Source organism: Gossypium hirsutum, chromosome A05 (genome assembly GCF_007990345.1).
Source record: "Gossypium hirsutum isolate 1008001.06 chromosome A05, Gossypium_hirsutum_v2.1, whole genome shotgun sequence".
NCBI classification, from domain to species: domain Eukaryota; kingdom Viridiplantae; phylum Streptophyta; class Magnoliopsida; order Malvales; family Malvaceae; genus Gossypium; species Gossypium hirsutum.
In genome coordinates this window covers 25,375,260-25,398,540 of record NC_053428.1, presented here as the reverse complement: position 1 = coordinate 25,398,540, position 23,281 = coordinate 25,375,260, and the positions used below count along the sequence as shown (strand labels likewise).

At 31.6% G+C, this 23,281-nt stretch overlaps 2 protein-coding genes across 2 annotated transcripts; both read left to right on the top strand.

Annotated features, from left to right (window-relative positions):
* The first annotated feature begins 11,364 nt into the window (after positions 1-11,364).
* LOC107897111 (transcription factor MYB14) lies at positions 11,365-13,359 on the top strand. The gene is made up of 2 exons (XM_016822460.2): positions 11,365-11,775; positions 12,311-13,359. The coding sequence occupies exons 1-2, from the start codon at positions 11,619-11,621 to the stop codon at positions 13,171-13,173; spliced, it is 1,020 nt and encodes a 339-aa protein (XP_016677949.1). The 5' UTR covers positions 11,365-11,618; the 3' UTR covers positions 13,174-13,359.
* Positions 13,360-19,900: 6,541 nt separating this feature from the next.
* Positions 19,901-20,615, top strand: LOC107896059 (basic blue protein). The gene is made up of 2 exons (XM_016821209.2): positions 19,901-20,149; positions 20,236-20,615. The coding sequence occupies exons 1-2, from the start codon at positions 19,966-19,968 to the stop codon at positions 20,433-20,435; spliced, it is 384 nt and encodes a 127-aa protein (XP_016676698.1). The 5' UTR covers positions 19,901-19,965; the 3' UTR covers positions 20,436-20,615.
* The last annotated feature ends 2,666 nt before the right edge of the window (positions 20,616-23,281 follow it).

Sequence of the window (23,281 nt, the reverse complement as noted above, 5' to 3'; positions counted from 1 at the left end):
TTTTGTGGCTTAGGATCCTCACTACAAAAAAAGGAGCGAAGCTAGGTCGAGCTTTAGAAGACATAATAAAGGCAATGGTAAACAACTAGTAAGAGGAATAACACATATGATTATGAGGACCAATGAAATATGGGTTAGTTCTAGCACAAAACGAAAAGCTTACTTGAAAAAGATATGATTGATTTATGGAAAATATAGAGTGGTTAAAAGGATTATCTTACTATCCTTTCTGTCTTGCAGATTAGGAGGGATAATTTAATGAGATTTACTAGTTGATTGGAGTCTATAAACTACAATCTTCAATGAATAACATGACTTGAGAGCATTAAAGTTACTCAAAATGAGTCTTCTTTCTTGACGCATTTTGTGAGATAAGTATTTTGTTTCCTTTAGCAAAAAGGTACTTGGAAACAAGAGTTTCTTGTTAGTGTCTACTTAGAAGTGTATGACGTTGAGGTTGTGATAGTCTTTAAATTGGTTAGGCTTAAATTGGTGGATGTACTATGAGGTTAAATTCTAAGGATAGTCCTTATACTTATCGACTTGTGTAAATTTAGTTCCTCTACTTTTATTGCTTAAAATTTGTCCCTCTACTTTTTTAATTGGTCATTTTACGTCATTCTATTAACTTTCTTCGTTAACTCTATTTAAAAATTAGGTATAATCACAAATTTAGCTCCTTAACCTTCACAATTTTTGTCAATTAATTTGACCCTCACTCTCTTTTTTCTCTATAAAAAATTATAAAAATTATATTAAAATAAAAAAATTATAGACTAATTAAAAATTTATAAAATTTTCCGAACACATCAATAAATCAAAGAGAGTGAGGGTTAAATTAAAATTTTTCCATTCACTATTAATCACTACTAGAGGTTTTAACTTGCAATTCTCATTCAGCAACAAGTACGGTATATATTTAACAAAAATCATTACAAATTTAGTGTTGATAAATCTAAATGTTTATAAATAATGTTCTGACCAGTCTCTCTTTTAATGAGTCCAGAATAAGCTTGAATTATGCCTTTAGTTTTATAAAGTAGGTGTATAACATTGATTCAAACAGTGACCAATCTATTTTCCATAAAATCATGGAAATTTGTTTGAGTTTCCACGTGATAAAAGCAAGCCATGTCCAATCAAAGCAAAGACGAGCAAAAGACAAGATCTTAGTTCTTAGTTAGTTTGAAGACTAAAATTTTTGAAGACTAAAGAGATAAGTTCTTAGTTAGTTTGCAGTTCTCAAATCTATTATATCTCTAGGATACATCAAAGTCATTTAGATTCAATAAGAGGGGCTGGTCACGGCATCATTTATTAACATTTATATTCACCAATGCTAATTTTCTTATTATTATTTTTATAGATATGTATAGTACTTGTTATCACTCAGGTTAAATTTTCTAGTGGTAACTTGTTGGCACATTTGGGAAAGTTCAATAATTTAAAAAAAAACTTTTTTATAATTAAAGGAAAAAAAAGAGTAACAACTGAATTAACAAAAGTTGTAAAGGTTGAGGGGCTATATTTGTGATTGACCTTTTTTTAACAGAGTCAATGAAATAAGTTAACAGAATGGTTGAAAATAAGCAAATAAAAAAATAGAGGGACAAACTTTGAGCAAATAAAAATAGATGGGCTAAATACACATAAATTGATAAGTACGGGGATTATTTTTTGAATTCAACCTACTATAGACTTAATAGAGAGGATCGTTTTTTAGGTGAGACTCTACAAATGTAGGTTTATGTACTGAACTACATACATAATTCTTAGTGCACTTTTGTGCTTTGTTCTTTATTTGTTATTCTTAGTGTTAAATAAACTATTCCAATAATTCAAGCAACATTTCTTGTAGCTTTTCAAATAACATCGAAGATGATTAAATATATTCGTTGAGTATGACTCCTATTTTAGTCAAATTTCAGAAATAATCTTCTAATTAAACTCTATTTATTTATTTCAATCAAACTCTGATTTGTCTAGATTATTTTATTATTATTTGACCTATTAATTTAGCCTATAAATAGGCTCTTTTACAACATTAGAATTCACACCCATTAGAGATTAAAACTTATAACACATTTAGAGAACTTTATGTTTACGTTTTGAGGGTTCTTTGTTTTCGAGTTTCGGGGTTTAGTTTTTATCTCCATCTTTTGTACTCTTCTTTTTTTTGCCATTATAGTAAAATTATCTTTGCCCATGGTTTTTTATCCTCTTTGGAGGTGTTTTTTCACGTTAAATTTGTGTGTTCAATTTATCAATTTCTTCCACTATTTTTACCTATTCATCACTTAATTGGGTCGATCCCCAACAAGTGGTATCAAAGCTAGTTCAATTTTCATAGATCAACTCGTTCAAAGATGGCAGCAACAAGGTTTGAAATTGAGGAGCTCGATGGTGAGACAAATTTTAATCTGTGGCAAGTTCGGATGATGGCAGTTCTAGTTCAAACTAGCTTGAAAAAGGTTGTTATCGAGAAAAAACCTGAGAATCTAAATCAAACAAAATGGGAAGAACTTGATGAAAAGGTTTTGTCTGCAATCCAGTTGTGCCTCACGAATATGGTATTGCAGGAGGTATTGATGAAGAAGAGCTCATCCACCTCGTGGAAAAGGTTAGAAACTCTTTATGCGACTAAGTCTCTGGTTAACTGTTTAATGTTGAAACAACGTCTATTCACGTTTCGCATGAATGAATGTGAGCTTCTTAGAGATCACATCAATCAATTCATTACTCTTTTAAATTATTTAAAAAATGTTGAGGTTCAGATTGACGATGAAGATTAGACTATGATATTATTGTGCTTTTTACCCCTTCATACAAGTCTTTTAAGGAGACCTTGATTTATGACAGAGACAAACTCTCGTTCGAAGAAGTGAAGGGTCATTTGTTGAGTAGAGACAAACTGTTAGTATCTCAAGGCAGCAACTATTTTTTGAAAAATAAGACTAAGTCCTAGGGAGATTTGTTAGCTTGTTAGTAGGAGTAGGAGTTGTTAACTTGTTCGTAGGAGTAGCAATTTGAATTTTTGTTGAGGTTGTTACTTAATACTTGTATATAAGGGCTGCATTGATAATGAATTAAATGATCCCTTCATTTCATCTTTTTGTTCTATACTTTAATTAAGTCTTTGCTAAACCAACAATGGTATTGAGAGCCATTTTTCTTAAGGGACTTGTGAGAAAAGTTTTGTGAGAGTTCTGAGAGAAAATTTGAGAGGTACACTTGTGAGGTTTTTTAGAAAAATGGAATCAAGATCGAATAACCTATCTGTCTTAGCCCCACCTGTGTTTGATGGAAAAAATTATCAAGCATATGCAAGCATATATGAAGAGTTCTAATTATTGGGAAACTGCCGAGGAAGACTATGAGATGACTCCACTTCCCAACAATCCAACTACGAACCAAATCAAACTGCACAAGGAGAGAACCACCAGGAAGGCTAAGGCAAAGTCTTGTCTTTATGCTTCAGTTTCACCAGCCATATTCAATAGAATTATGGCTTTTGGATCAGCGAAGGAGATATGAGACTACCTCAAAGCTGAGTATCAAGGAGATGAAAGGATCAAGAGTATGAAGTGTTGAACTTGATTAGAGAATTCGAGAGGCTACAAGTGAAGGAGTCTGAGTCAATCAAAGAATACTCAGACAAGCTGATAGATATTTCCAACAAGGTAAGAGTTCTTGGGACTGATCTCTTTGATTCTAGACTGGTGTAAAAGATACTTGTCCTGTGCTTGAGAAATATGAAGCAACTATTGCCTCTTTTGAAAACACTAAGGACTTGACTCAATTGAGAGTAGTGGAGTTGATCAGTGCTTTATAAGCATAAGAGCAGAGGAGGCTAATGAGGCAGGAAAGAAACATAGAAAGAAGCATAGAAGGAGCATTGAAGGCTAAGATGTAGGAAGGCAAAAAAGGAGAGGAACAGAAGTGGAATGGGAAGAAGAGTGATTGCAATAGTGGTTCAGAAACTGTTGTAAAAGGTAATAGTACTGAAAATTATAATAAGTATTATTCATGTAAGTATTGTGGAAAACGGAATCATCCCCATTTCAGGTGTTGGAGAAGGCCAGATGTGAAATGCAGAAGGTGTAACTTGATGGGGCACATTGAGAGGTTCTGTAAGGAATCAAAAAATCAGCAGTAAGGTAGAGCACATGTTATAGTTAAAGAAGAAGATGACCATTTGTTTGTCGCCTCTTACTTCTCATCGAGCATTTTATATGACAGTTGGTTAGTTGATAATAGTTGCACCAATCACATGACTTATGATGAGAAGTTGTATAAAGACCTTCACAGGTCATTAAAGTCGAAAGGAAGGATAGGAAATGTAGAATACCTAGAAGTAAAAGGAAGAGGCACAGTAGCAATAGAGAGTTGTGCTAGAACTAAATTGATTTTAGATGTTTTGTTCGTACTTGAGATTGACCAAAAGTTGTTAAGTGTGGGGCAATTGGTAGAGAAGAGATTCAAGGTGATGTTTGAAGAGGGAATGTGTCTGATCCTTAACTCTAATGGCAATGAATTGTTTAGGATCAAGATACAGAAGAAGTATTTCTCATTGAATCCATTTGAGGAGGAGCAACTGCAAATCAAATGTTTTGAGAATGAGAAGTTGCATGCAAAGGTAACTCTCTTGGAGCAGCAGTTGACATCTCTCTCTGATAAACTATTATCTTTTGCACATAAAATATCTAAAGAACATGCTGATGAGCCACAGAAAAAGAATCTATCTCAGAAGATCAAGAGTAATGTGCAACTTTTAGAATATAATAGTGGGTTATGTTTCCAAAATCAAAAGTCGACTGAAGAAGCTTCATATGCGAAAGAATTAACATCTGTAGATGTTGAGTTTAAAATTTTAGTTGGTAAGGTGATCAAGCTTTCAGTGTAAAATACAAAATTGAAAAAGGAATTATTAACTATGAGAAGATTTGTTAATCAAGCTATAAATGGTATTAATCGCAAGTATAGTGACAACACAAGACCTTGGAAGAAGGGAAAGCACTCTGACCACTCTCACGACTTTTCTAGAGTAGCCTGTGATGATTTTGAATTATGGAATTTTGATTTAGATGGCATTGTATGCTAGGAAACTATTAGAGGCAACTTTTGAAGCTACAGTAGTCAAGAACGAATTCATAGAAAGCGAATATTGAAGAAACTGGTTTATTGCAAATCAAAGATCAGGTGACAGATATTTTTACAACTGATTTATTGCAAATCAGAGATCAGATGATGGATATTTTTACTAAATTTTTCATGTTAGTTGTTTTTGAGTTTCTTAAGAAAAAACTTGGTGTCTGCAGCACTTGAGTTAGGAGGAGAATGCTAGTATCTCAAGGCTGCAACTATTTTTTAAAAATTAAGACTAAGTCCTAGAGAGATTTGTTAGCTTGTTAGTAGGAGTAAGAGTTGTTAGCTTGTTAGTAGGAATAGCAATTTGAATTTTTGTTGAGCTTGTTACTTGAGACTTGTATATAAGGGTTGCATTGATAATGAATTAAATGATCCCTTCATTTCATCCTTTTGTTCTATACTTTAATTAAGTCATTGCTAAACCAACACAAACTCGGCAATGAGTTTGGTTTGGATAGCAAGGCAGATAGGCAAGCTTCTGTGTTGGTAGCATCAAGTAAGCGAGACAAAAGGTGTCGCTATTGTAAAAAGTTAGGTCACGTCAAAGTAGATTTTTATAAACTACGAATAAAAGTGCTGCTGAGAGTAACGAGGAAGATGTAGCTGGTGCTAATTTGGCCGACGAAAGCGATGATGTTTTCTTGTTAGTGTCAACGAGCAAAAGCTCGAAGCTTACGTCTGAGTGGATTCTAGATTCATGATGTTCTTTCCACATGTATCCCAATAGAGAATGGTTCTCCATATACAGTTCAGTTGAAGGTGGAGTTGTGCCCATGGGAAATGAGTCATCCAGTAAGGTAATTGGTATTAGTACTGTTAAAACTAGAATGCATGATGAGACAATTAGGACATTCTTAGATGTCAGGTATGTACTTGATTTACGAAAGAATCTCATCTCCTTGAGTATTTTAGACTTGAAAGGATGTAGAATCAACATTGAGTCGAGCGGCATTAAAGTATCTCGTGGAGCTCTCGTTTTGTTAAAAGGTAAAAGAACTGACAGTCTTTATATTCTGGAATGTTCTATAGTGACCGATGAAATCGAACGTCCCTCGTCTATTATGGAATCGAAGTCAACTCATTTGGAGTGGAGGCATAGGAGAGAAAAAGGTATGATCGTTTCGTTGAATAGAGGTTCTTTTTTAGGTGCAAGTTTTGAAAAGTTAGGACATTGTTTTCGTGAAAATCAGACCTGGGTTAGTTTTGATTTGATAGTGTACAAGTCAAAGGCTAGAAGTTTTCTAGTTTCTAAGCACAAATTCGACTCAGTTAATTCTCTGCATAGTCAAAGATATGCTCGTGGTGGGCTTTGGTGAAGATGGCGTTGTGGAAATATGAGTTAAGGTGGAGATTTGTTGAGTATGACTCTTATTTTAGTCAAATTTGAGAAATAATCTTCTAATTAAACTTTATTTATTTGTTTCAATCAAACTCTAATTAGTCTAGATTATTTTATTATTATTTGACTTATGAATTTAGCCTATAAATAGGCTCTTTTACAACCTTAGAATTCACACCCATTAGAGATTAGAACTCATAACACATTTAGAGAATTTTGTGTTTACGTTTTGAGGGTTTGTTTTTGTGTTTCGAGGTTTAGTTTTTATTTTCATCTTTTGTTCTTTTCGTTCTTTTGCCATTATAGTAAAATTATCTTTGCCTGTGATTTTTTATCCTCTTTGGAGGGGTTTTTCCACGTTAAATTTGTGTGTTCAAATTCTCAATTTCTTCCGCTATATTTACTTGTTCGTTGCTTAATCGGATCGATCCCCAACAATATCCATCATGTAATTGATCATATTTAAATTTATGTTGGTACAAGTTACCAATAGGGAGGAAAGGATGGTGGAGAGGAGTGTCGGTTCATCTGTGGTTGTCGAAGAGTCGGTGTTAAGAGGAAGGAGGAGGATGCACTAGGGTTGCTGTGTAAGGGTTACTAGGGAGAAAAGTCGATCCTTGGCCTTTTATGCACTCAGGCTTATATAGAGGGGTCACACCTTGTCCTATAGTAACACATAGTCAACAGCACTGTGTCCTGCATGGTTGTGCGGGTTGGCTAGGTGGCAATGTTGTTGTAGGTTCGTTGTCGCCATGGAGTGTACTATTTGGTATTGCTTTAACAATTCCATCTTTAAGGTCGTACGAGGCAGGTATGCCTTGGTGGTTCTGGCAGGGGTTGTGTAGCGGACTATACCTAGGTTGACTTAGATAGGGTTCATGCAAAGTCGTCTACGGACCGTCCCATATGAAGGCTTGCTCGCAAATCATTCCTCGTGGAGGTCACCTACGAACCATTTCCTCGTGGAGGGTTATCGCTTTGTGAATTGACCAATAGCTTGTCACGTGTCGTTTTCTAATAGAGGTATAACAATTTATATATTGATGGTGCATATTAAATATAAATATATAAGTATTATATTTGAAAATTAGATTGCTTTAAATGTCATTAACAAAGAGACTTCATTAATATATCATTTTGCAATCATTACTATTACAAGTAATTCCTTCTTAAACTTGCTTTGAGATTCACCGGTCAGTTGGCATCATTCAATCATGTCCCTCAAGCTGTTATACTGGCAGAAAGAAGCATCAACGAAATGGTCATTTGTGCTATCATATATATACACACAAATCTGAAGTCAAGCATAAGAGTTAAAGAGGGCGGTTTTGAGGTTGTTCTATATCAGCAGGAAATTTCTAAAATTGCAATACACTCCAAAAACTTTGATCTCTGGGTTTATTATACTGATTTGTACATGAAACCTGATCGACAACCTCCCCTACCTACCCAAAAACTAATTTATCGTCCTCATAGTCATCACAAAGGGTTCAACAACATATCAAATGAGCTTTAAGCATTAAACAGTTTGGATGGATAGATAAATGATGTTGAAATTTAAAATAGAATAATATGGAGATGGGGGGGTGTACAAAGTCCCACATGATCATGTAATTGGTTATTCGGGATCGAGTTTGGGTTTCTATTAACTAATGAAATGAACATTATTAATCCTTTCTATTTTGGTTTATAAATGATACAAGTGCGATGGAATATGGAGTATAGATAAACTAACACCATCAACGAATTAGAATTAGACACCAATTTACATACCTTCCACATTAAGAACGTCTGGGTTCTACATCTACTACACCTGATGATGTTAATGGATTTAGAAGCGATTAGAGATGTTTTAATTTCATGGGTATAAAATCTCAATCAGTTAAGAAAAGCCAATAATTTCCTTTATAAAATAGCTACTTATATTTTCAACATGATAATGTTTCAACGTTTGTATTTGACTTGCCATCTGCATGCAAGTATGAAAAAAGGCAGACGGTTTACCCATACTTTTCTTGATGCCCTCCTTGCACGGCATTTGCTTTAACCCTTGTGTGTAAGATTACATTTCCTCATCACCAGTAATCTTCTCTGACATTATTATTATTATTATGCCCCAACTGTTATTTATGTCATTTTCTCCCAACTATTCATTGCTTTATAGGCATCATTGGACAACAAACTTAAAGGTTTAGATTATGAGCGCACAATTATTTTGGATCCATCAGTATTGTGAATCTCGACATAAAATTGAAATAGTCTCTGTAGTTTGCTATTTAAATATTACTTATGCTTGGTTTGACATGTTATTGCTATAACAAGAAAGACAAGCGTGCAATGGCAGGCATCGGCGAGGACTTTGTTGAAGAAATTACGTATACTTTTTTTACTATGGGGGAAAAGTAATATAATATATGAAGACAAAGCAGGAAGTTACCTTCTTTTGTCTTATCATATAAATTTGTTATTATCATCAAAATATTAAGGAATGTTGAGCAAACTAACTGCTGGTTCCAGAATAGGCCTTGTTACACACGCCCGGTCATACGAACAAGGATTATTTTCTTTTTCACCAATCAAAAAATTTATTTCAATGCATAAATCCAAATTTTATTTAAGAAATACATGTCAATCCAAATTTCTTAATTTTACACCAAAATTAATATCAATTTTAAGTTAAAATTAAATTAATTTTTTTATGAGAGCCAACATGCATTATTTTCATTGTAAGCTCAAAAATACAATTTTATCATGCATTAATTTATATTTTTTTTAGATTTTAGAAGGGTTAAAACACAAATTTTCTATTTTAAGGGTCCATGGCCCCTACTTGGGCTCCTCTAGTGCTGCCCTTGTACCAACTCAATTAGAAAATTATTGAAATACCATTTTATATGCAAAATAACAAATATTAATATTAGAGTATTTTTATTTTTTCATATTTTTAATAAAATAATATTATAATAGGATTTAAACTTGTAACACATGAATTCTAAATTTTTAAGTTAACAATTTCAAACAATGAGTCACTTGGTTTTAATATAAAATTTTCATAAATATATATATTTTTTACAATTTTATTCTATATTATTATATAAATTATTTTTTATTGTCATACTATATCATATCTGGTGGCAAATCTTAGAGGATTTGGTCTCTGTAAAATTAATATATATATATATATACACACAAAGTTAATACAATGGTAAAATTATACTTTAGCTCTCCCAAAAAATTATAATTCAAATCTAACTTCTTAAAATGATTTTTGGCTTCACATTGATCTTATCCACACATAACGTTTAAATTTTGGTTTAATATAGAATTTGGTACCCAAGTTTGACACATTTTTCTAATGTGATACCTATGTTATTTTTTGGTCTAATTTGATACTTATATTTGAAAAATATATATTGGTACCAAAGGTAATGGTGTTAACTTTTTAGTGTTTAATTTAAGTTTTGGAATTAATTTGGTAAAAGTTAATTGTTAATATTATTAGGTTTGGAGTTTTCATGATTTTGTTAATAAAATAAATTTAATGCTAATTGTGAATTTGTTTAATTTTGCATTTAATTTGTCAAATACAATATGATGGATGTGATTGAATTAAGGTTTTAGGATTGGTTTGATGGAAGATAATTACAAATTAATTAAAGTTTTCAACAAATCAACTCTAAAATCCAAACTAAATACTAAAAAGTTAACATCGTTACTTTAAGTACCAAAATGTGTAATTTTTTTCAAATACATCTATCACATCAAACTCAAAAACCAAATTATGTTAAACCTTGAACCGTATCATCTCATACCTGTATTCCATGCTTCTTAGACCGTAGTCTCCTTTGAAGCATTCATATAGACTGAAAAGATATAATTACTTGGACAGCTAGCTTAACATTGTTAAAATACTTAAAACTTGATGTCTTTCAACTGAAAATGGCTGATTTTAAGTCGGTATAACAAAGCGAGCAACTCTTTCTGGAAATCATAAATAATCATGTCAAAAAACAAACAAATGAAATCCCTATATTAGGAATATTCATCTGATTTAGCATAGTGCATGCATGTGCATGCTTTAAAATGCTTGCTTATCATAACATTATCTTGTTCCCGATTCTGGTAGATGACAGCTTCCAATTTTACCTACCTCTTTTTCCCACTGATTTCAACTTAACTATGTGATTCCAGATGCAATATTATTATAAATTTTATTTTGGCTCAGAAAAAAAAAATATTATAGAAAATTTCTATCTTTAACCCTTATTTATGAATTATTAATTGATCATTTTCTTCAATAGAACTTATTGGTCATTAAGGTATCTTTTTGTCCATAACAACCCACAGTGCATTGTGTTTTAGTTGAGTTTCGTTCTTGTTAATTAGGGGTTTTGAATGTTAACTAAGTTTGAAATTGATGTAATTCACATATATACAAATAAGATACTTGACAATTTTTCATGCTAATAGGGTAATTAAAAATAAAAGGGTGAGTATTGGTTAATAATGTGAAGGGGCAGCATCCATGCACTATATGCATGACAAAACACCCTCCGAAAACGAAATAAAAGTATACTAAAGGTGATAAATCATGATTATGAATCATGATCCCTTGTTAATGAATTTGGACCAGGAGAGCTGTCCCTTTAATAAAAACTACTAGCTGCTCTAATCACCAGGCTTGATTTAACGTAATACCATGGCTTAAGCTTGTAAGTGAGAGAGAAATTGAGGGAAACAATTAATTAAGAAAGCAATATATATGTGTGTGTGAGTGTGTGTGTGATAGACATAGTTAGGAAAATATTGATATATAAAGAGTGGTTCATGGGCCAATAGCATAACAGTTGAAAGAAAGGGTAAGTCAGTCAGTGGTTCTACAGATGCATACATATAGGGCTTAATGTGTCGTGTAAAACCAACAAAAGTGACTTCTCATCCACAACCCTAAACCAACCGCACTTTCTTGTTATTCTCTCTTCATTATTTTCCCCCCTTTCTCCTTGCTACCTCCTTTATATATATATCTTCTTGGGGGCTTCCTTTTTGTTGTGCTTGTTGACAAATAATTTTACAGCTCTCCCATAGCTAGCTTGTGATTAACATATATCTATTTATATCAGTTATATCCATGGAGGATTCAGGAGCTGCTTCTAGTGATGATGTCAACAAGACTTGTCCTAGAGGACACTGGAGGCCAGCTGAAGATGAAAAGCTCAGGCAACTTGTTGAACAGTATGGTGCACAAAACTGGAACTCTATTGCAGAAAAGCTCCAAGGAAGATCAGGTGATCATTTTATAATTCATTACTGTTGGAATATATTAGAGTCTGGGTTTATAATCTATTTCTTGATCCTCTAACTTGGTTTAACTTTCTTTTTAATATAGTCTTTAGGGGAATTTGTTAAAAGTATGATGTAGAAGCATGCAAAATTTTAATAAGCTGCTTCAAAACTTAAGATTAAATCAGAAAAAGATGTTTCTTCCGCCATGATTGAGTTGGTGTGATCATATAGGTTGTTGATTAGTATATTTTTAGATTTCATTTTTCTTCATATATGTCAAATATTTCTCATCTACCTACTTAACCAACCTTTTTTAATTAATTATAGTCTCTTAAGTTTCAATAGCACAGGAGAAGATATGCATGATTAATAATTAATTTGCTTCTGATCTACAATCATGAACTGATGATAAACTAAAGGATGATCTCTTCCTCTCTTTCCCTTTAATTTTAGAGTGTAAGTATATATAATATACACTTATGCAAATATTTACCGCTATATCCATATGGCCTAATCTTTATGCATATGTTTCCACAGGGAAGAGCTGCAGATTGAGGTGGTTTAATCAACTTGACCCTAGAATCAACAGAAGACCGTTTACAGAAGAAGAAGAAGAAAGGCTCCTTGCTGCTCATCATATCCATGGAAACAAATGGGCATTGATAGCTAGATTATTTCCTGGTAGAACCGACAATGCAGTGAAGAACCACTGGCACGTTATAATGGCTAGAAAACAAAGAGAACAATCCAAGCTATGTGGGAAGAGAAGTTTTCAAGATGCATTTAGCGACTCTAAGCTAAGCTCTACTGGTTTTAGTACTTCAAGGAAATTAGCAAGATGTCAAGAGGCTTTTAGCTCCAGATTTGGGTTTGGAGACAGTAGGTTTTTCGACCAGTTTCAAAACCAAGGTAAAGATAAGATTTTCTCAGTCTCATCCACATCGACTACTTCTTCACCATCTTGGAATTTTGCTTCATCAACAATGGTGGCTTCAAACAACTCATCTTCAGCTCAGTTATCAATAAGAGACGGGAAAAATCATTTACTGCGGTCTGGTTCTAGTTATTACTCCATGGATACCTCAAAGCTTTTAGATCAATCTCTTTATAAATATCATTCAAATGCTTCAGCATATTGTAGCAGCTTCAGAAATTCCAGTGCATTTGGAATCCATAACTACAGGAGGGTGGTTCCAAGTCCTTTTGGCTACCTTAAACTTGGTGATAATTTTGAAAGCAATAATGGTGTGATGACAAAGGAGTTTCTGAGCATTACTGATAACGCACCCAAGTCTGCAAATCTTAGAGTGAGTAATTCCCAGCAGGAGCAAGAAGATGAATCAGACAAAACAAAGGATGTTCCTTTCATAGATTTTCTTGGTGTTGGTATTTCATCATGATCATAAAAAAAAATCCCATCTTATTTAACTATTTTTCCTGGTATGCATAACAGCACTAGCTTTGCTTTTCCATTGCATCATTATGATCATACATGTTCATAATTAACATGCAAAAGTTAAGCAGAAAAGACAATATGTTAGCTTTTTAGCAGTTAGAGAAAAAAAAAACAACATTTTTCTTCAATATCCAATATTTTTAATAAGGTCTGTGTGCAAGTTTTCAGACAATTCAGTCAAGTTATGAGTTTTAATTCGTATAGGACATGAATATTGGTCTCCAGGCTAGCAATTCTTTGTCCTTGGGATCCTTCATTGATTCAATATATCTTCTGTTGTTGCATTCAATGTAATGCATCAAAGTGCTAAAAAAACAGTAATCATTAGCATTTTTTTTCCTCAATTGATCTGTATCAAGTATTTGAGGAAAAAAAGATGACAGAAGTACTATAAGTTTTCCTTAAAGTGGAAAGGTGGTGGTGGGAATATGTCAATAAATATATGCAACTCCAGCTATATGCTTATATATAAAATTTCTAAATTCTAACCTAAACAGCTGGTTGCAGTTGCATCCTTACATTAAAATTGAAAATCAAAAGGTTTTCAATGTTGTTAAGAGCTAAAGCTTACGTAGGAAACTATCGTGAGTTGCTGATGTGCAAGTAGTAGACAAGGGTCAAAAATCATTCTTGTTGGAAGTTCCTTTCAATACATACATACACAGCTTGATTAATTTAATGAACACCCTTGTGAGTTTGAAGCAAAGGGTTTATGATAATAGCTAAGAAAATCAAGAAATGAAAAAGAAAAAGAAAAAGGGGAATGTCACAAGCCATTATATATAGTGTAGCTTCATTATCATCATATATATTATTTTGCATGTAGCTTGGGCCGATTGAAGGAGACATGCATCAACATCAACTAGCCAGCTACTAGATATGTGAAACTAGGTTCAAACTTTTATTCATTAGTAGTATCTGCCACAGAAAAATGTTCACACAGAGACAACTCCGGAGAATGTTTACACGTGTTTAAGGGTTTTGTTGTAGGATGGGTACATTAGATGATGTTTGTGGGTTACAAATTTGGCCATGAATACACAAATCCCCATCCAGAATAATGGATCTTGATGCTTAATTTGTATTCTACACGGTGATAGACTTGTTGGGGGTTCATTTTCTTTTCTTTTCTCTTCTTTATTTACCCCAAAAAGAAGAAACGTGGAGATCTTTATGTATAAAACTACCGATTAAGGAGCAGTATTTAGTACATACACAAACTTGCTTTCTTTTTTCTACCAACAAATATATTTCTTTTTTAAATAGCACTTCACTTGAATTTGATGAAAATAAATAAGTGGGAAAATATTTCTTTCTAAATAGCATTCTTAGAGTAAAAGTAGAAAGTATATGCTATTGAATTTAAAGATATTTAGAGTAGAATATTAATTTATCATCAGCTATCTAATTTTTCAGTTTATTGATTGGAGATATTTGTTGAATACAAAAAAGAATTTGTTAATTAAATGAAATATAGTCTTATCTTAATTATTTTCTAAGAAAAGATTTTATATATCCTAATTAAATCATCCATTCAGATGAAATAAACCTGCTTCATTTTATTATTGATTAGGAATATACCCATAATTTTTAAAACCCCATCATTTAAGATTGTGTGGTTTAATTCTCCAGCATAAATCAACCTCCATTTTTTCTTTATCTCACTTCAGTCTATCATTATTCAACTTGTTAATTAGGAAAAAAGTCGAGTTAAATGCTTAACAAAAGGAAGTAATTTTATATAAAATGTAGGAAAATTGAAAACCTAAAAGCCAAGATATATTAACCAAATTTGTAATTTAAATTATTTAATAATAAAATGTAATTTACAAAATATATTATTCAAATTTTAAGTAATTATGTACTTTAGAAATAAAACTATATTCATCACATTATTTCCTATGCATTTGTGAGGAATAGATACATCTCTGGTAATGTTGGGTGGAAAGGCATCATAAGGGCATTCCAACTTTGATATGGTGAATTATGGTAATTATTTCCTATGCATAAATCCTGCGGTAGTTTTGGTGAAGGGTTTTCGGAAATTATGGGGTTAAGCTTATGACTTGTGTTAATTCAATATCATTTTATGTGTTTGTTAACGAGTAACTGGTAGTAGTTAGAGGAGTTCATTTACCTGATTGAATCGGGTTTAAGCATGACATTAACACGTTTTATATTTATCTAAATTAAATTTGACTCAACCCTAAAATTTTATCTAAACCTACTCATATTTGTATACATGATTCACATCCTTAAAATTTTTAAAATTTTAAATTAGTAAAGATAAAATTGTACACCCCTAAAAATATAAATATTTGATTTAATCTTTTAAAAAATATAAAGATACTATTAAAATGGTAAAATTGTATTTTTTGTATAGTAAAAATTACATTTAATTTTGCTCTCCTAAAACTTTTCCTGATTTCGCCCCTAGTACCAAGCAAAGGCTAAAATTTTCAATTACTTCTTAAATGTTAAATTTACATTTAAATTGGATATTTAAGGATACCTATGAATTCAAACAATATTTGAAGTTTTCAATTATTATTCACAATAGATTTATGGATACAAATATTAATCCTTGAATGCTTATTATCTAATTTTAATTTATTTTTAGAATTTTTAATTTACTAAATACTAAAATTGGATATATAATCTATATCAGATTAATCTATGAATTTTAACTAATTATAACCAAACATGTGTATTAAAAAAATATCCACCTAATTTCTATGATGGAAATAAAAAATATATTTGTTATTTTAAATAAAAAGCTTTTAATTTATTTTGATTTTACTAATTATAAAAAGAATAGGTTTAATTAAAAAAGAAAATAAATGAGGATAATGAAATCCTCTTTATCTCTTTCATTAAAGAAAGACAGAATTAAATGGCATGGGTTCAAGCCTGCTTGTTTACCTTTTTAAGATGATATTATGAGTAGTTCTAAATATTGTATAAGAAAAAAAGAAAAAAAAAGGGAAAAAAAGAAGAATAAAAATCCATCTTCATCTTTTTTGAAAAAATTATTAGGTAGGCCTTTTTACCTTTATAGTCATGATCTTTGTCTAATAAAATAATGTCGCGTAAGTGTTATGGGTTTAGACTTTTAATATGACAAATCGCGCAGTCTTAATGATTTCTTCGCTTCAAATCTATCTAGGTCAACCTAACACTCGAAAAGTAAGAATTTTCTTGTAAATTTTTTAAGGCACCGAAAAATATAACGAAAGTAACTTAAAATGAAAGAGTAACAAAAAAAAACTAAAAAAGTGACAAGAAAATAAAGCACACAATAAGATATTTGAATATATATTATCAATATATTCTTTAACTAAGAAAGAATATAGTTGAGTTTCCTCATCTACAATAAAAGAGTTATAAGAGATTTAAATCTATACATGTTTATCATTTAGAATTTACCATAATTATCCATATAAAATACAAATAATTCAATTAAGATTCAAATAGATGGACCTCAAATTTCTTTAAAGTGATGAGTCAATCATGATGGGCCGAATCACTAAAAAATAATGAAAAATCTGAAATATACACACTAATTACGGACTGACATAAGAAAATAGTTACACATCATTAAGACTTTTACCGACTTACTACTCACCTTTTTCACGTGTCAATCATTCATCTTGCACTTTGTTTTTTTCAGGTTTTGGAACTATCTTAAGAAGCTATTGAAATATACTACAATAAACTGATTTTTTTTTTTTGGTTATCACACCATGTAAACTTATTGAATCCCTATTTTTCTTTTTCCAGATTTTGAAACCTAAACAAAGTAACTCCTTTTTGGCCTATTACGCTATACAACTTTATTCGTTTTTGAACAATCTTTTGAAATAAATTGCAAATATTAGTTGAAACAAATATTTAAATTAAGTTACAGCAGTCAATAAAATTATTAGGATAGTGAGAATTGAGTTTGAATTGTAGTAGAGTAAAATTTTTTGAGAAAATCTAAAAATTAAAGGAAAAATGAAATTATGTTCTTTAAATTCGAATCTAACTTTTATAGACATCATTTAATTCAATTTTCTGAGGTATTAACAAGAAAAAATTTAAAAATAAAAAACGGAAGGTGAGTAGTAAGTTTGTAAAAGTTTTAATAATCTTTACCATTCAATTTTGTGAGGAATTGACAAAAACCAGGATGCGAAGACATCACTTAAATGTTTCCTTCAAATTTCAGAAAACCTTGGAAAAAATTTTATACCATGAATTGTTGGAAGAGAACGGAATGATGGATGAAAAGTAGGAAGTTGAGCGGTGAGCTAAAAAAATTTTTATTAGTATAAAATAGTCATTTAATTTTTTTTGTTAGTCAACTATGAAAAGTTACAAATTGGTCAATTAACTATTTTTTCTTTCACAATGTTTCTATTTTTTACGTTATCTAGTTGGTAAACCTGATTATGAGTCAGACCACCTAGCCCGTCCAAAAGGTAGGAGAGTTTAGGAAAAAAATAGGTCGTAAAATTTTGTTTGGGTTAAAAAACAAAGCCCATTTTCTAAACAAGTCAAGCTTTGGGTAAGCTTTTTTTGGCCTCGGCCTAGTCCGGCCTGACCCAAATTTGCAAAAAAAAAATGCTACAGTTTTACTATTTTTACTGTTGTTTTGATGTCATATCGCTATTATATTGCTATTGTTTTGTTGTTATTGTTTGGTATTATATAACTCTTGTTTTATTATTAATTTTGCTACTATTTTAGAGATATTTTCTTGTTAAGTTGCACCTATCTCAGTATTATTTAAGTATAAATAATTTTTAAATTTATTTTCAATTTGTTAGGAAACATTCATTTTAATGTTTTTAGTATATTTTATGTATTGTATTTTTTAAAATTTTTTATATAAAAATAATAATATAAAAAAATTAATTTGAGCAGACTGTGCTCAAATTTTAACATTTTTATTCGGGTTGAACTTAGACAAAATTTTAAGCTCATTTTTAGGCCAGCCTAGAGTTAAACAAGGGCCTAAATTTCTATTGAGGCCCAACCCATGATCACCTCTACTAGTTGGTGACCAAAAAGACAAAATTAAATATTTAGGTGATCATTTTGTAACTTTTCATAGTTAGATGACAAAAAAAAATTGTAACTTTTCATAATTAGGTGAAAAATATATAATTAAGTGACTATTAATATAATTTACCTAAATTTTAATAATAGCATTATTTTATTGTACAAAAACTATGATAGATGTGGTAAAAAAAAAAGTACCTAACATTTTGACTATTGCATTGCTTCTTCATCTTGAATCAAAATTCAAGAACTTGTTGCTTACTCGAGTATGCTCGAGATGTACACGTGTTTATGCTTCATCAATTTGATCAGGATTCGGAAACCATTTTTCAACAAATAAGCCTTAGATGCTTTTCCGTGGTCCAGTTTGGGTTAAACTTGGGAATTTTAGGGTGTTTATTTGAGGAATTTAGGATTCAATCCCTTTAATTTATCTGAAGTTTTCCGAAAGATTTTAACCAATTGATTTATAGAATTTTAAGTTGAGATGAGTGAGGAAGATATGAGTTCCAATCAAAATGAATTTTTGGTTTTAGCCTTCAAAACACACAAACCGGAGAAAGGAGCTACATGAAGAGATTTATGGGTTTCAAAAAAAAAATATAGCTATTGGTTACCAATAATAAAGACATCATACTAAAAAGAGGATTCCAACAAAAATTTTTATCTTAATTTTTTTATTACTATGAAAATAATTTTAAGTCATGAACGGAAGGATGAACCGAAAGAGACAATCAAGAAAGACAAGTTTAGATTTTCAATATATTAAAATAATATTAAATTAAATTAAATTTTTAAATATTTTAAGATATTAGAATAATATTCTAATATAGAATCCACATATGCAAAATAATAATAATCATTTAAACCAATTGTTCATTTATGATTAGCTGAAAATGTTTATTATTATTTTTTAAAAATTTTAAAAGAGTGGGGTACTTGTATAATGAAAGTCAAACATACGTAGTAGTTTAAACAAAAAACTATATGGATCAATTTAAACATTAAAATGAAATTTAAGTACCTAACTTAATTTAATGGTATGATAAATGGATTGGGGCATAAGTTAGATGTCCGACCAAGATTCGGTTTTAACCTTCTCGGGACCGGACGCCACAGAAAAGGTTAAAGAGATTGTAACATGATGGAATGTAGGGTCACCGCTGCCTTAGACATCAGCTCCGGCATTGCTTGATGTTCTTAAAACACAATATAAGCAACTAGTCAAGCTGGCCATCTTTATAGTCCCTGAAAATCTTGTCCTTTTGGCCTTTTGAATTGACATCCCATTATTCCCCTGAAGCTATCAACTACCGCCCAATAACTTCAACCTCAGTTCACGGCTTGTGACTGCTGCTACAACTCTTCCATGTGAAGTGCCATAGTCCACCACACCCCCTTCACATACCACTAAACAATCTTCTCTTTTGAATACTCCCATCCCAATTAATGTCATCATTCACCTCTAATTATTTTCAAATCTTTATTATCAACACCGAAAGTTAATAGTCGTTAATGCGGTTGTTGGCTTCAACTTTAATCAATGACAATCTCAAAAGCCCCCCCACTTTTGTGATTGTCTAGTCCAAGTTTTGAAACTGCTTATATAGGCATAAAAACTTGTGCTTCCCTCCACCTCACTCACTCGAACAGCCTTTTCCACTTCTAAAACCTTTAGCTTTTCTCAGAGATGGCTCAGGGAAGGGGCAGTGCAAGTCAAGCGACCATGTCCGCAATTGCATTGCTATTGTGCTTAATGGTTTGCCTGGAAACCATTGATGCAGCTACTTACACTGTCGGTGGCTCTAATGGTTGGACTTTTAACACGGCTACTTGGCCAAAAGGGAAGCGGTTCAGGGCCGGCGACGTGCTAGGTAACTCCAAATAACTAAACAAAATGATTAAAATATTTCCTAGTTTGTGTCTGAAGTAAAAAAAACTTTGTACTGTGATGTTGCAGTGTTCAACTACAATGCGACTATCCACAATGTGGTAGCAGTGAACAGAGGAGGGTACACTAGTTGTACCGCACCTGCAGGTGCAAAAGTGTACAACTCAGGGAAAGATAAGATAAAACTGGCCAAGGGACTCAACTTCTTTATGTGCAACACTGCTGGTCACTGTGAGTCTGGAATGAAGATTGCAATAAATGCAGTGTGATACAGATTATTGCCTTTTCTTCTAAATAATAGGTTGAATGTGCTACTACATTGTCGTCTTTGGTTTTAACTAAGGAGAATGTTATTCCAACTTTTTTTATTTTTATTTTAAATATTTATGTCTAACATCCGTGTTCTACTTATATTGGAATAATAGTAAATATAGATTATGATACTTCAATCACCCTCGTTTCTTCAAGATAGTTCAACAAAAACTACTCTCTCCATTTTGATTTCACAAATTTTTACAAGAACTAATCAGTTTCTTGTTTTTCTCTAAATTATAGATTTGAAATATGATCACACTAAAGAGTGTTATTGTAACACTTTAAACCCGGCCAGAATGTCCAGTCTAAATTTAAAAAGTTACCTTATCAATTATCAATTGTCACACAATAGCACAATAAAGTTAAACCACGTTTCATAACGCATTCATCAAAACACTAATTAAATATATAATCTACCACATTCATACTATTATAATTTACCGAAATCCTAATATACTACTTAAAGAAGAGTAAATGCTTGATTGAGCATCCACTATGCTGACCCGTTAAAGACTGGGGATTACCTAAAATCCAACCGAAAAAAAAAATGAGTTGTAAACTCAGTGCCTAAAAGAAATTTAAGTTTATTCAATCATTATTCATTTGTAAAGTAATTTCAAATTCAGAGATTCGGTTTGATACAGAATCATTTATGGTTCAGACGCAGAGCAGGTCAATTATATACAGATATTTATATATATGCAAATTCATATATATATATATGTTGCAGATCATATTCAGATGCAGATAGTCCTAAACCCCGTCCGCTACACACAATCTTCGACCTTCCCAACACACTGTTAAGGACGTTTAATGTCCATCCATCCCTACACACCACAAAGTGTCTATTTGACACGTTTACAGTAACACAGCTTAGATGCTGGATCATAATACGTTAAAGTGCCAGAATCGAAATTATTTACATAGTGACTTAACCACTGATTCAGAGCAGATTACTTCCTTCTTCATAACATCCCAACCCATGCAAATGCAGAGTACAATTATCCACAATACACTTACGTTTATAATATTCATATGTCTATTACAGAGTATCAGAGAGTTCTCATTTAATCAAATTCAGACCATTCATACTCTAGGGAGATTATTATCAGTCATAAACCACAATTACGGCTTCAAAAATGGGTTTTGGGCCTCTTTTATAATGCCACACGGCCTGGACATGTAATGATCTAAAATTTACGGGTATCAAAAATCGTGTTTTCGACTTAATATTTCAGAAAATCGAGTTCGTAAATATTTATTAGAAATATTTACGAAGCTAGTTGAGTGATTAATTAGATTTTAGTTAAGTAAATTAGCTTGAATTAAGGTTAATTTAGTGTAGGGACTAGATTGAATATAGTGCAAAAGTTTAATTATAGACTAAAGAAAATTGAAGGGACTAAATTAGCAAATAACCCATAAAAGGGAATAGTGCCAAATGTATTATTCCATGTGTATGTATGATATACATATATTTATACTTAAGACTTAACTATATAATATAATAATATATTAATATAATAATTAAATAATATAATAAAACATAAAAGAAATAAAGAAACAAAATTGAAAAAGGGAACAGAGAAGTGGACGAAATTGGGGAAAGACAGAAAGAAAAAGAAAAGGGAAAATTAGGGTTTTGATGTTTAAAGCTTAATTTGGTAAGTCAATTAAGTTCATTTCTTTATAATTTTGATGTTTTCGGAGTCCTAGAGACAAATATTACTTGATGTAAGTGGAAATTTTGAAAGTTAGAAGATTTTTAGACATGAGTTATGTTGAACAAATTGTTGAATTAAGGATTTAATTGAATAAATATCAATTTAGAATTGATTAAGGGATTAAACTGTAAAAGAAGCTATAAGTTTTATGTTTGAGGGGCTAAATTGAAAGAAAACTTTGAATTAGGATTTTACCATGAATATTCAATGTTTAAGAAGAATATGATAGGAAATTGAATAGTAATGAAGTATGAATTAAGTGATAAAAGTAAAAGTGTTAATTAAGATTAAATTGAAAATTGAGGTTTGAATTGAATAAAAATTTGATTATTTATTGTGAATTGTTATTGTATTAATAGTATAAATTGTTTAATTTCCATAGCTAATGTAGTTCCGGAGACATTGACAAAGAAAGGAAAAGAGAAAGTTGACGCGGAGTAATCTGAAAAAATTTACGGTTTGTATTTCTATAAACCAAATTTAATAATTATTTTTGCATTCATTATATATATGGTAAGCGATATGGAGGTAAGTTGATAAACCTTAATTTATACATATACTTACCCCATGCTTAACGCATTTTATGGATGATTTTTCTTTAGAATTGGTGAATTCGATGCTTCTAATACCTTAATTTCATATTTTATACTTAAGTGAGCATAGGAGAGCGAAAGGAATGAGAAACGAGCCAAAAACGGAGAAAATGGGCCAAAGTACGAAATCAACACAGTCTGGACTTCCTCACACGGGTAGACCACACAGCCGTGTCAATTTGGCAGAATCAAAGCACGACTCACACGGGCGTGTCCCTGCCGAGACCAAGTTGAGTCCAATTTGGAAAAGGCTAATTTTGAGGGCTTTTAGGCATTCTAAAGTCTATAAATACATCCTAAATGAGGGAGGCAATGGACACATAGAGAGGGAGGAAGGAATTACTCGAAGAAAGCCGATTGATCCATCTCAGAAGCCGGATTCATCATCAAGACTGAAGATCTCCCTTCAATTTCTCTTCAGGAGTTTTAGGTTTTCTTTATGTTTTGTATTTATTATTCTTCTGAGATGTTTTCCTTTTTAGT

What these genes read in the sequence shown, in the direction of transcription:
- LOC107897111 (XM_016822460.2), top strand. Translation starts at nt 11,619, where the DNA reads ATGGAGGATTCAGGAGCTGCTTCTAGTGATGATGTCAACAAGACTTGT. An exon ending in AAAGCTCCAAGGAAGATCAG is followed by an intron (nt 11,776 to 12,310) that starts GTGATCATTTTA and finishes ATGTTTCCACAG; the next exon opens with GGAAGAGCTGCAGATTGAGG.
- LOC107896059 (XM_016821209.2), top strand. Translation starts at nt 19,966, where the DNA reads ATGGCTCAGGGAAGGGGCAGTGCAAGTCAAGCGACCATGTCCGCAATT. An exon ending in CAGGGCCGGCGACGTGCTAG is followed by an intron (nt 20,150 to 20,235) that starts GTAACTCCAAAT and finishes GTGATGTTGCAG; the next exon opens with TGTTCAACTACAATGCGACT.